The sequence below is a fragment of the Heterobasidion irregulare genome (genome assembly GCF_000320585.1).
Source record: "Heterobasidion irregulare TC 32-1 unplaced genomic scaffold scaffold_01, whole genome shotgun sequence".
In the NCBI taxonomy this organism is placed as follows: Eukaryota; Fungi; Basidiomycota; class Agaricomycetes; order Russulales; family Bondarzewiaceae; genus Heterobasidion; species Heterobasidion irregulare.
In genome coordinates, this window is record NW_009258197.1 from 1,119,092 (window position 1) to 1,133,384 (window position 14,293).

The 14,293-nt window shown below is 48.3% G+C and overlaps 2 protein-coding genes across 2 annotated transcripts; one reads left to right on the plus strand and one right to left on the minus strand.

Annotated features, from left to right (window-relative positions):
- Positions 1–8,585: 8,585 nt before the first annotated feature.
- HETIRDRAFT_413196 (uncharacterized protein) lies at positions 8,586–12,523 on the plus strand (the record flags this gene model as incomplete). Its single annotated transcript, XM_009542527.1, has 4 exons — positions 8,586–10,499; positions 10,556–10,630; positions 10,687–10,859; positions 10,915–12,523. The coding sequence occupies 4 exons, from the start codon at positions 8,586–8,588 to the stop codon at positions 12,521–12,523; spliced, it is 3,771 nt and encodes a 1,256-aa protein (XP_009540822.1).
- A 471-nt stretch (positions 12,524–12,994) lies between these two features.
- On the minus strand, positions 12,995–13,351 carry CerPla3 (Cerato-platanin; the record flags this gene model as incomplete). The annotated part of the gene is made up of 1 exon (XM_009542040.1): positions 12,995–13,351. A coding segment is annotated over one exon (357 nt), but the record flags the coding sequence as incomplete, so codon positions are not given.
- Positions 13,352–14,293: the final 942 nt, after the last annotated feature.

The window sequence follows — 14,293 nt, forward strand, 5'->3', positions numbered from 1 at the left end:
GAATCGAATGGATCGACGGCTCGTGTGCATAAAAGCAGAGGCAAGAGGTACTCGGGCGAAGAAGTATTTGTATTCACCGCGGCGACCTACCGTCGAATAGGATACGCACCTATCAAACTTGGAAAGAACTCATCCGCGTGGAGGCAGACGCGTTACCGCGGAATCAGATCGAGCAGTAGATACACACTGAATAGCTAAGGCGACGCGTCGAGCGCAAGAACTCGATCGGAACAAGCAACTTTCATACAGAACGCCGCGCCGCACGACAATTGCGCAGGTGACAAAGGGTGCCGAGAGGGATTCGACCGCCGAGGGACCTAGGATTGGCGTTCCTAACTTTGGAGTCAACATAGAGGTGGAAAAACAGAGAAGATCGGCTTCTTCCTGAAATGAGTCTGCGAAGCAAGACAATCTCGCTCTCTCTAGTTACCTGTGGCCGCAAGGCCAGGCGGTCTGAGGTATTTTTAGCACAGTCAGTGATTGTCACGTCTTTTGGATCCGAATTGTGTCCACACGCGGCTATACCTTGCTCCGCTCGCACACATGAAATACAAGGTCTTGCCTCTCAGCCAACCTAGAAAATGCCCACATTGTCCCTGTAATCAATTTGACATGTCCTTACTATCCCTGGACCACAGTTAAACAATGGACCAGTAGTAAACAGCTGCTATAGCTTCTTCCATACTAAAGTGGCTGTCTTATAAATATTTAGGGAGGTTTATATATGTGTTTAGAATGACTGTGTATTCTTTGAGGCTTGTATGAAAAGCATGTAGAGCAGGAGAGAGAAAATAAAGGTAAGTATGGCTCTCTGCCATATCTAAGAGTTCAGATCCAAATGATCCCCCACTCTGAACCTTACATCTGGAAAACCACCCCCTTGTATTAAGCTCTAATTAGCTATAATTGATGCTTTGCTATACTAAATTATGAAAAATTAGAATTAGACATTTTTAGCTTACCCCCCCCCCTTAAACCTGTTCTAATTAGACATAATTTTCCTAAATTAAGAATTATTAGGATTGATCATAACTTGAAATTTCGGAAAAATAGTAATAAATCAAGCATCATAGTTCTCATAGCCTTCTTATAGAGTCATGTTTATTAAAGCACTAGTTGAATACCTAAACACAGAATATACCTTATAACAAACTTGCCTTTTGCCAGAGTTAAATCAACAACCTCATGTATGCAAGCACCTGGAACAGATGCTCTAAGCCACTAAGCCACAAGGTCTAATATATAAACTTGTTAATCAAAATAAGTAGACATAATATAGGCAACCTCAACATCTCTGATTTTATTCAACATTTATTTTTCCTCTATCTTATAAATAAATAGGTCAATAAATACCTAAAAAGTCAGGTCTTTCATGATTTAGTTTAAACACCAGCTAAAAAGATAATAAACTAATGGGAAATAAATAACACACTTTATATAGGATAAAAATAAATTATGGCACTTATACAATTTGGACTGAGAATGTGTAAAACTATGATTAAGTATAATATTCAATGGGACTCTACTAGTATAGACAATGCTACCTTAATTTGCAAATTTGATCAAAAACATGATTATAAATAATTAAGATCCAATAAGAGAGAGGGGTTTTCTAAATAGCCACTAGTGAGGTAGAGGGTGTGGACAAGGGTATATGTATGGCATGCCTATATATAAATAAGCACAAGATTGTTGGAGGTGATCTTAATATGCTTAATGCATATATTTCCTATATGGCAGGCAAATATATTATTCTAGCACCACATACCAATATGACTGTCTTTTCCACAGCCTAATAGCTAGAGGAAAACACCAAGTTTGGGCATTTTTTGTATAACAAGGCAATAAACAATATAAATAGTGCTAAAAATTGTAATATCAATAGTAATGATGATTGTGTGCTGCACAAGATAGTATTGACCACTGTACTAATAGACAAGGTCTACAAGGCTGCATATAGCATATTTCTAAGCCCAACCCACATGTTGTGTCCTATAATGACCAGTAGCAGGCATTGGCTAACAATGACAACTTTAATGATCTTGTGTGCAAGGACAAGGTACCTAGGTCTTCATAGCCTCTTGTGGTAGCTGCCAAGCTGCCAACAAAGTGGCTAGGGGCATCAATGTATATTTCTCTCTTTCTATATCCCTTGTAAAGGCAGCTGGAAAGTTAGCAAAAGAGCTACAAGATAATGGTATAGGCATATATGAAGGAGAATAATGTGCTAAAATAGTATAGAATGTGCCACATCTTTACCTTCTCACTGATAGAGCAGTAGTACTTACTATTTCCTACTGCTAATTAAAGACTTCTTAGTATAGAATTAGTGCTAATATCATGAAATTAGAAACCAATCCAATGCTCACAATGTGTTGTTCCCAATTAGGAAATTAGACACTTTTAGATGCTATTAACACTTTTGAATACTTTTAGACACTATTAGATATAATCCGGAGCTAATACAAGGGGGTGTTTTTCCAGATGTAGTCAGAGGTTGCCGAAGCCATATCATCATCCTCCGTTGATCGGACTAAGCTGGTATCAGTATCTTCATCCATATTGTTATCTTTGGCATTGTCATCTCTTGATCGGGAATCTTCCATAGCCTGAAGGCATTCTTATGAGATGTCAAGGAGGGCTTCAAGGTCGGCAAGCTTCAGAGACCTACGAGCAAAATAAGGAATAATGCAGAATGCTGCCACTGGCCTATCAAAGACTGATCCGTCAAGTTCGGCCAAAATATATGCTCCTCCCCAATTCCTAGAAACTACTAGCAATGGTTCTAAATACCATGGAAGCATCTTCCAATTGAGTGCCTTTTCTATGGCTGTGTTGCGCATCAGGACAAGCAAGCCCCAGTGAAAATTGAAGTTGCAAAGGGTGGTCAAATACTACTGTTCAAATCAGATGGTGGCCTGGACTTGGGCACTGACTACTGAGCTGCAAAGGTGGGTGAGGTCCGATCGGCATTTCTGCAAGGCAATGGCCTGTCAGACAATGAGGTCAGTGGTGCTGAGGATTGTGGTCAGTGATGGCAGGAGGTAAGTCGCTTTGGCGATATTGAGGGAAAGGAGGGGATGGGTTCCGGTTGCCACGAAGTATGGCGAGCAATTCATTTGGCACCGAACAGTAATACAATCAGCCCAGAATATGAAATGAGCTACATGATTCCACTTAGCCTGATCTCCATCAATGGCTTTGAACAGAGCCTGCCAAACATTGAAGTAAGGTCATTTGGCGATGCCGTTCACATGGGAATTGTAGCCCAAAATACAGATGTGCCGAACATGGTACTTTTTTGCTAGCTGGTTAAGCGCCTTGACAAATGTAGGTCCGTTGTCAGAAATGATCTCTACCAATGTTCCCTGTCGGCACAGGATATCCTTGAAGATCCGATTGGTGAGTGCAGAGCTTGTTTCATGTCGCAGCATTTAGAATTCAGGATAGTGCAATACCAAACAGTGACCTCGAACAAGATACTTGAAACCACCAGCGGTCGGCATGTGCATGGTGTCCATATACATCTTCGCAAAGAGTGGTGCAGGCGTAGTGACAGTTAGAGGAATGAGGACATTGCAAGTCTGGCAAATCTGGCAAAGGTGACAGGTCCAAACAAACCAGGAAATATCTTGCCTCATGTGTGGCCACCAAAAGTGTTCAGCAACTGAGGCAGTCGTGGCATAGAAACCCTTGTGAACGACGTCATCCTGGGTGACAGTGAGAATTGCGATTTGACTGGAGGGTGCTACAACAATCTTGTGTTGGCCGTGCAAGTCTTTTCTCCATAGCTTGTTGGCTGCAATGAAGAACTCAGTGCAATATTGCAGAAAGGTGGCATATTCAGAGTTGGAGAGAGAAGGGGGCCGAACCAATGTTTGGTGCCAGTCGCAGACTAACCATAGGCATTCTTCAGCTTCCAAAGCTTTCTGTGATCTGGGAATATTCAAATAGTCGATGGCTGGCTCTTCATTAGCTGAGTCAGCATCAGTCTGGTGGTCGTCTATGAGTGAGGAGGTGAAGATGGCGGTTGTAGATGTTGATATGGAGGATGGGAATGTATTGTTGATCAGATAGAGGAAGCCATAGAGATTGTCAATCCAGTCATCAAAGTTGTCTTTGGGTTCAGGTCAATCGGAGGGTTGTGGTGGTCGCCAGGAGAGTCCATCGGGGCCATGGAAGGTACTGGGGACGTGGACAAGTGTGAAATGGAAGGTGAGAATAGAGATGATCCACTGATTGATGCTGGTGCTGGGTTTGAGATCTAGTTTAGTGAGCATGCCCTTAATGTAGTGTGCATCTACTTCGACTATCAGGTTCCAAACGCCAATGAGGTATATTTTGAGTAATCAGAGGGCACAAAAAAGGCTGTAGAGTTTGAGCTTGGGTTGGGAGAATTGTGATTCGCGGTCATTAAGGGTGATGGAGCCAAATCAGGCATAATACCAAATCCGAGGATTGTCAAGCGCACATTAACAAAGATGGAAGCCAACTGCGATTTGGGAAGTGTCGACTGCAAAGATGACATTGGCTGCTGAACTATAGTCGATCAGCCGAAGGGCTGGCGATTCAAGAAATGCTGACTGGAGGTTGTCCTGGGCCGCTATCTGGTCTGGGCCAAATACAAATGGGAAATCTTTGCACGTTAACATTGTCAGTGCATATGCTCTATGTGCAAAATTCCGAATAAAGATCCAAATGACACTGATTGTCCCTAAAAATGCCCAAACATCTGAGAGATCCCAGCAAGGTCCCCACTTTATAATTGACTCTACCCTAGACTCGTCAGGTAATCTTCCTTTGTACGTGCAGCGATGGCCAACCACTGTGATTTCGGCCACGTAGAGGGTCACCTTGTGTCCCAAAAATGTTCCTCCACTGTACTTCATCTGCTGAACTACCTGATTGAGGCCTTGAAAGTGTTCCCACACAAACTATTGTATTCTGGGGTTGTTGGGGTGCGTCTCGAAGCCGCCGTTTGGAAGTTTGTATTGGGTTGGTGGGCCCTAAATTGGGACATTGTCAATGAAAGGAATGGTGGTGTCTGGGATCTCTGGCTAGAGGATGTGGGTATTGTCATCATGGAAGATCAGGACCGAATTTGTCCATCCCATGGGCAGGGCGATGAGTCGGTGGGCACCAAACAGGGTCTGGAATGTGGTGAAGTTGTGAGATGATTTGGCGAGCCCTCATTTGTCATATCCAACATAGAGATCCAGAATGCCGCAGCAAGTGCAAGCTGCAAACTGTTCAGCAATCTGATTGGTATATGGGGGCATACCTGAATGCTAGATAGTGACAGTATTCAGGGGTTCGAGGCTGTGAACGATTCGGAGTTTGGTCCCAGTAGAGGTGCTATTTATCTTCTTGATGACTGTAAACCAACACAATCGGTAGGAAGAATTTGACGGCTTATAGACTCCAGCAGCAATCTTGGTTTTGATAAGTTGGCATACTTCATCGTAGATGCCTGGTGGAATTGGGATGTTGTGCTGAACCCAGGGCTTGTGTTCAACTACCGGCATATTGACTAGTGGGAAGAAGTCCTTATGGAAACGTCCACGTTCTGAATTGTCCTAGGCGAATCCCATCTCTTATAGACATATGAAATGGTGCATGAGCTGTCATTCGGCTGGCCAAAGAAAGTCATCCAAGTGGACTTTGTCGATGAGGTTGTGTTATTCAGTGGTGTATCTGCCAGTCGGCACGAAGGGTGGGGGGTTCAGTGTTAGTGTCGGAAAGGCAGCGAGAGGGTCACCAAGGATGTTTCAAATAATTCAGAATTTTTCAGGGAGGTTGGCCAAGACTGGTCATGTTTTCTGAGTGACCAGTTTATACTTGCACTTGGCAGCAAAGATGGCGACCAGGTTGGTGATATTAGTGGAATGGAAAGAACCAGGGACAACTGAGGAAAATAAGGACAACATATTGGAATCAAGATTGTTTTTGAGATGATTTTTGGGCCCCAAATTAGAGGCCATAACGTATTTGAGACAGAGATCACGATAAGAGGAAAATGGAGAATGGAAATCTGAGAACACTTCAATAAGTGGGAAATTGGGAGTATCATGATTGGTGGAAATGATCAGTGCAACTTCTCCTTGATCTTGGTGATACGCTAGTGATGCCTCTAAGTGCGAAACACACCCAAGAAACACCCCTACAAGCGCAGGTAGGCAGGAGCTGGTTCTAGTGTGCAAGGAACTATAAGCTGTGCAACAACCAACAAGGGAGCATACTAAAAGTGTTCGGAGTGTAGTGAACAAACAACTCCAAAATCAAAATATTCAGTCGGTCGGTCGGTCGGTCAGTCGGTCAGTCAGTCGGTCGGTAGGTTGGTTGGTTGGTCAGTCGGTCGATGTTTGATCGGGATTTGATTGGGACGCAAAGGGAAGGGAATGGGTACAAGGCCACACTGGACACTGGCAGAGGATGACAAACTAGATGAGAGGGAGAGAGCAAAACGACGAGGGCTCTGATGGAGGGCTGCGATCGAATGCAACAACACAAACAAAAGGGCAAAATGCTAACAAGGATTGGAAGGCAATGGCTCAAAGTCTTATAGACACAAGCACACAAATGGAATTGGAACAAGGGGGGAGCCAAAGCTGATGTATTGCAAGGCCATAGGTGCCCTTTTATAGTAAGTCCAAACAGGTACAAGATAAGGAGATTGGCAGAGGCATAGAGCAATCGGAAATGCATGCCAAGAGTGATCAAAGGTAAAGAAGATAAGGGAGTGATGTTGCGAACACTATAAGATAAGAAGCAATAACTCTAAAGCCTAAATAAGTGAAGAGATTGCCAAGGTGAGTCCACATGGACCTGGAGATAAGAACCACATGCCACATGGGTAAACCATTTAGAAACTTGGGAGCTCTGAAGATAACAAAGGATAGGTCAACAGAAGGCATAAGGATGATAAGAGATAAAAAGACAGATCCGTTCTGAGTCAACAAAGTGTTTGGCTGCCTCCGATTTGGGACACCGAAGCCGACCGAATGTGCCGACCATGTGAAGTGTACCAAACCGATCGGTGATTGGCCGCGACAGTCTGTGGAGAGCCCCTACTGCTAATAGTGATGATAGATGGATAGGATGACTTTGAACAGCTCCGAACAACTGTGTGGAGGTCTAAATGGAAAGTCAGCACCTGACAAATGGCTGAGATCGCCGAACGGATCGGGATCGGTCGGTCTTAAGTATGCCGAATGGTCGAAGAATACTGAAAAGCTGCGAAAAGTGGGGTATTGGTGCCTAGAGCATACCCATGCTCATCATCGGATCAATTCATCAAGTCGCAAAAACCTGCATCTGAAAAACCACCCCCTTGTATTAGCTCCAGATTATATCTAATAGTGTCTAAAATATCTCAAAGTATTAATAGCATCTAAAAGTGTCTAATTTCCTAATTGGGAGCAACATATTATGAGCATTGGACTGGTTTCTAATTTTATAATATTAGCACTAAGTCTATACCAAGAAGTCTTTAATTAGCAGTAGGAAATAGTAAGTACTACTGCTCTATCAGTGAAAAGGTAAAGATGTGACACATTCTATACTATTTTAGCATATTGCTCTTCTTTATATATGCCTGGACCATTATCTTATAGCTCTTTTGCTAACTTTCTAGCTGTTTTTACAAGGGACATAAAAAGAGAGAAATATGCATTGATGCCCCAGCCACTTTGTTGGCAGCTTAGCAGCTGCTACAAGAGACTATAAAGACCTCAGTACCTTGGCCTTGTACACAAGATCATTGAAGTTGTCATTGTTAGCCAATGCCTGCTATTGGTCATTACAGAACACAACATGTAGGTTGGGCTTAGAAATATGCTATATGCAGCCTTGTAGACCTTGTCTATTAGTACAGTGGTCAATACTGTCTTGTGCAGCACATAATCATCACCACTATTGACATTACAATTCTTAGTGCCATCCACACTGTCTATTGCCTTATTATATAGAAGATGCTCAAACTTAGTGTTTTTCTCTAGCTATTAGGCTATAGAAAAGACAGTCATGTTATGATGATGCAAGTCTGTCAGTAAGGTGACATTTTTCAGGCTCGAGAGTGCAAGATTTTGATCCGAGATGCCTGAAGGAGAGTTGCCCGCCCAGGGGTCAAACTTTGAGGCAGACCTTATACACGACTTTCTTCTGTGTAAGGTCAGCCACGGAGACTAGAACATGCCGGAGAGTCGTAGAGGAAGGAGAGTGGTTGTTCTGGGTACCGCGTGGGAGAGAGACTGAGCGGCGGTCCACGGACCACTCACTTTAAACTCGTCCTTTTTGGACTAGCGTGCTCACCGACAACGACGACGGCGGCCGTTCTTGTTCCTACTTGTCTCCAGGCTCCACCGTCGCCTTGAGCGAGCTCGTCGCCTTCAGACACAAGACAGCCAGAGGCAGTTCGCATCTCGCTGCACTGCTGTTGCGATCCTGCAAGTTGGTGACACCCCGCCCGCCCACGAGTGCTATGTTGATGAATATTGCCTAGGCAGTCTACACATTACCTGTTCTCGTCGCTGTCGCCCGTTCGTCGTCGCGTCTGCTCTTCACTCCTGTCTTTACTGGCCGCAAACATGTCGAACGGAGACCCAGAATCCGCGCTGTCCCCGGCTGCTGCTGTCACTCCATCATGGCCCCGTCCACGCACTCCTTTGCCCCCACACCGTCTAGCGAAACTAGCAAACGCGCTCGGCGTGTCGACACCCATCCCCGTCGGCCAATCTCTCTCAGACTCGGCTTCCTCGTACTCCTACTCTTCCGTTCCCAGGTCTTCTGCTTCATCAGTTGCCGAATCATGGCGTTCTCCTACTCCCTCGGTTACTTCTACGTTGCATCTCACGTCTCAGACTCCCCATGCATCGACCTCCAGGTTCTTGCTTCATGTCGTGCCTCCAGTTCATCTCCCTCATGACTCGGACTCTTCAGAGAGTCTGACACTGACACCTCCCCCTTCGACCGCGTCTGGATATCATACTCAATTTAGGCGAGGCACCCTGGTCCCACTTTTTCCTACACTCCAACTTCAGCTATGGGCTATTGCTAAGGAATATGCGCTCCCGAGTACTAACGGAATGATTCTCTACCTCATATCCACACAACCCTCTCGCCAGTCGATTCCCGACGCTGCGGACAAAGACCTTGCAGATCTATCCGACGAGCCAGGTCCCCGCCTCTCCGAAGAAATCTGGAAACATCTCTGGACACGCGTTGTTAAGGTTGAGCAGGATGCATACCCATCTCGAGCACCGACACCCAACCCAGTCGGAGTTGGCCTGGGTTTCGGAGGCCGCACTTCCCCTCTATCACCAGAGTCGAGCACCTCGCGGCCTAACCTTAGACCACTCATATCACCTGGTCACATAACTCCTCAACCTCTCACTACGCCAATAACCCCAAATCCTTCGACGCCCTCCACGTCTCAAGGAGCATCGTCTACGCCATCGCAGTCTGATCCTGCGACACCAGACACATCTCTCCCTTCGGGCTCACGCGCTAACTCCCTCGATCTTCCCGGTCTCTCCTCACCCTCCCTCATCCCCATTCTTGCTAAAGTCGAATTCGACATCGACCGACGTAAGGCCGGGTGGTATGAACCATGGATGCGCAGCAGACGGGTCAACCACCGGAAACGCGTAGGTCGTACGCGACCAGATTCCCGCTCGACCACGACGACGGAGGAAGAGGGAGAGCAGGAGACTGTCCCGCGGACCGCACCTATCAATCTCAAATTGGTGGACCGACAAGCGGTGCCGAGGTTCCTATGGAAGGAGCATGAGGAAGAGGACGTGGTTGATGAGGGTGAAGAGTATACGCGGTTATCCGAGTCACCGGGTGATGAGGATGAGACAGCCCCTCTAGGGACAGTTGGTGCTCAGGACCCGTTAGCGGACGTATTTGGTTCAGACGGAGAAGTATGGGCAGATATGCACGCTGATGGAACAGGCAAGCGGCCGATTACGAAGAACGGGAACGTCGTCGAGTTGGCCTTGGACGGTGCCGCATTGTCTGCACCTCCCGAGGACCCGGAGTCTCATGATCAAGGTAATGATGAACTGGAGGTGAAGCAGCTATGGGATGCACATTCACGCCCTCGGTTGTCGGTCGCCATCCCTCCATCACCACAGGAGTCTCCTAGGGACAGGCGCCGCTCGTCGCCCACGACTGCTGGGACCGTTAAGAAGTCTCCTCCGCCTCCGCTGACCTTACCATTCGTTGTGCCCAACGATGTAATCGCTATGGGCGAGTCAAGTCCATTCCCAAGCGCGGGCACTGCGAAGCCAGCGTACTTGCGAGATGGGATAACCCCAACCCAGTCTTCCGAGGAAGACCTCTCGATTCTCGGCGACGAGGAAGTTGATGAGGCAATTGTTCCAGAAGGTGTTGACCCGAGGAGATTCAGGAGGATCAAGAGTCCAGGAGAGGAGAAGAGGGTCGGGGCATTCTTCGAGGACCTTGATCTGGGACTGGAATTCGAGGAGTCAGGAGAGGTGAGTTTTTGATGGTTCCGACGATCGAAATCAATTCTCAGTAACGCGTGCTGGAGATTGACATGAGCGATCCCAATGATCGACGCCGGAGCCAGTACGAAATGAGTGCGACGCTTGACGAGATTGAACGGGTTAGAGTTCCTGTTTAGATCCTCAAAGACATAGCTGTTGACTTAGTTCCTGGTAGAATTTCCGCCAGTTTTCTCCTCGTCGATTGAAGCATGAGCTCGACGAGGAAGACGAAGTCGCGGCCAGGACTCCCCCACGAACTACCTCATTGTCTCCACCCTCTCAACTTAAATTTACGGGTGCTTCTCCTGGAAGCCCTACCCGTCGGAAGGAAAGTGCTGCAGTACAAGGGTAAGCCGAAACTCTAATATACTATCATCGTTACTCAACGAAGCGCGTATGTCAGTGGTGTATGGCCGGCGGTGCCGTTCTCAGCTCTCAAAGAACAGGATGAGCCGCCTGCGTCACCCACTACGTCCTCCCATCGCGACAGTTTCCCAACACCACCTCGACTGGCTCTAAACGGCGTGTCCAGCGCGATCCCAGTGTCGCCTTACGCGAAACAGCGGCAGTCACAACCAACAGGCGATGCGTCCGACGAGTCCATGGCCAGGAAACGGGAGTTTGAAGGCCAGGAGCCATCATATCCGGACATCGTCCCGCCCTCCCTACGCAAAGCCGAGGTCTCCAATTCTCCCGTCATCCCTTTATCACCGGACCCGTTTGGGCGCTTTCCATTCGACTCTGATGCTGCGCGAATGTCCGAAGAGCGGTCGTCCTCAGAATCAACGCGTGGTTCACGTATCACGTACTCTACCTTTGAGATACCTCCAGAACGCCAGGCATCTCTGAACAGGGATAGCAGCACCACTAGCCCGAAGCATAAATCACAGGCGCCCTCCAGTCGGTTCTCTATGGATTCGTCAGATGAACCATTTGGAAAGAATAACAATAACCTCAGCCGTCCGTCCACGACATTGAACCCTGTGAAAAGCATCAGGAAATTATGGCGAAAAAGCAACAATCGATCGGTGTCAGGCTCACCTCCAGCCCCAGCTGCCACCGCGACGTCGAATGGGCAACCAGCCCTTGCATCTCCACCGCCTCTTCCGAATGGACAGACGCTGCTAGCCCCACAACCTTCACAACAGGAGCTTGTGACGAATGCTATGATACCCCCTAGACGACAGATGGAGCCACCCTTGATGACCACGACGCAGGCCATGCAACGTGCACAAGCTGAGGCTTCCATTAGTACTATACATTTTGACCAGGAGTCGCCATACCCCATTCGTCGATCACCTCAACCTCCACAGAGCTATCAAAACTATGCTACTCCAATGAGCCGGCCGGGCCACCAACAACAGGCATCAACCTCGTCGCGGATATCGACGGTCTCGCCTCCAAATCAATCTGTGCCCCTTGAGAAGGAGCGCAGCGGCATACGCAAGTCGATCCTTAAGTCCTGGAGGTCGCCGCCTAACAGTCTTTCGCAGGCGTCCGGCAACCCAACCATGTCCTCTGATGGCTCGCGCTCGAGCACACCGGAGGGACCGCTTGCGGCACGAAAGCGGCGACCGAGTGTGATCGAGATGGCGGGACACTTGGTGCGTGGATCTGTTGCGAGCATTACGCTTTCAGAGATTCCGCCCAGCCCGATTTTGCCAGAGCAATATGCTTCAGCGAACGCGACATTGGGGAGCAGGCAGTCGCGCGCTCAGTCGATTGGGGATAATGGCAAGCAGTTTTCAGTACGTACAGGCGGCACTGGTGGCACTGGTGGACGCAACACGCCGTCGTCGTCGATGGAGTCCTCGCGCCTCTCGTCATACTCCTCGCCACCGCCGGTGCGCACGCCTCTAGGGGGCTCGCCACCGCGGCCGGGACGCAGTCCAGGTATCTCACGCCCATCAGAGGAATTGGACGAGTTCGAAATCATCAGCCCAGCGAAAGCAGGGCACGCGAAGACGCCATCATTGTCATATCCCTACAACGAGCTGGATCACCAGGAGTGATCTGGTGCATGAGCTGTGCTTGAGGCCTTAGGTCGTGTGCAAGGGAAGCGCACGCTGTATCTGGTCGACCTTCTTGTCTTGTTTCGTTGCTTCCTTTTGCTCTGGGATGCAATTTAACAGTTAATGCTTCCTTCACCTCTGCGCCTCGTCTGAACCATTGCGTCACAAGGCACTCTCCAAGTTCTATTGTATCGCAGTTCGTTTTGGGACAGTGTGTTTGCAGCTTCATCTTCAACTATCTTATCGATTTTTCGCGCATGAAGTTTTCGCTCTTTTGATCATACCCATAGTTTTGTCAGTGTTTTGAAGGTATTGGAACACTTGTATCTCACCATATGAATCCGATGTCTTCAAATAGTCATAGCAATTTCGCGCATGTCCAATGTTTAGCAATAAAAAATATATTTCAATCTGTACTAGGGTATATTCTAAGAAGGGGGTATAAGGAAGGAGAGTCCAGCTCCCCACCTTTCACAACTTGCAAGCGGAAGTAGGAACTTGCTCCACGTTGACCTCGACCTTTCCGAGCTGAGTAGCCTTGCCGTTTGTCAACTTGTCCATGGCCGCCTGGGCGACATTGAAACCGGGGCTGGCCACATCGATCGCGAGGACATTGATCGTAACACCAGTCTCGGGATATGTAACAGCCCAGCAGGTTCCACAGTTGGCAGAGTTCCAGGATGAGACGGCGAAGACACCGCCGACATAGGGGTAGTCAGGGAGGTCACCGAATGTGGGAAATTTCGAGGCGAGACCGTGAGGGCCATTCGAGCAGGCGGCGGTGTTCATAGAACCCGCCTTGTTGTCGAAGACAGTGTCGTAAGTCAGGGGAAGTGTCAAGACTGGTTTATTGTAAGAGGGGCAGTTGCTTGAGGGGGAGGGGTATGGCGCTTCACTCGAGTATGACGTGCCGCTGGGATAAGAGGTCTCACTGTGGTATGAGTCGGCGGAAGTCGAGTAGGCACTTGGCGTAGAACTGCTGGCGTATGCGCTAGTCGAGTGTGAGTACTGAGTGGTACTGTAGGTCGCAGACGATTGTGTGTAAGGAGTTGAAGTGGAGTGATACGACTCAGTGGACGTGGTGTAGGGTGTAGTTGAGGTGGCATAAGAGCTCGAAGTCGTGTAAGGAGTCGATGACGTGGTATACGGAATCGTGGACGTGGTGTAAGGAGTGCTCGAGGTGTAGGGAGTGCTCGACGTGGTGTAGGGAGTGTTCGACGTGTAAGAAGTGTGCGAGGAGGTGTAGGGAATGCTCGAGGTGGTGTAAGGAGTGCGCGAGGTGGTGTAGGGAGTATTCGAGGTGGTGTAAGGGGTCGTCGAGGTCGTGTAGGGAGTCGTCGAGGTCGTGTAAGGGGTCGTCGAGGTCGTGTAAGGGGTCGTCGAGGTCGTGTAAGGAGTCGTCGAAGTAGTATAAGGAGTCGTCGAGGTCGTGTAAGGGATCGTCGAGGTGGTGTAAGGGGTCGTCGAAGTAGTGTAAGGAGTCGTCGAGGCAGTGTAAGGGGTCGTCGAAGTAGCGTAAAAAGTCGCCGAGGTGGTGTAGGGAGTCGTCGAAGTGGTATAAAGAGTGCTCGAGTAGGGAGTGCTCGAGTAGGGAGTGCTCGAGGTGGTATATGGAATACTCGAGGTTGCGTAGGGAGTACTCGACGTGTAGGGGGTGCTCGAGGTGGTGTAAGGAGTGCGCGAGGTGGTGTAGGGAGTATTCGAGGTGGTGTAAGGGGTCGTCGAGGTCGTGTAGGGAGTCATCGAGGTGGTGTAAGGGGTCGTCGAGGT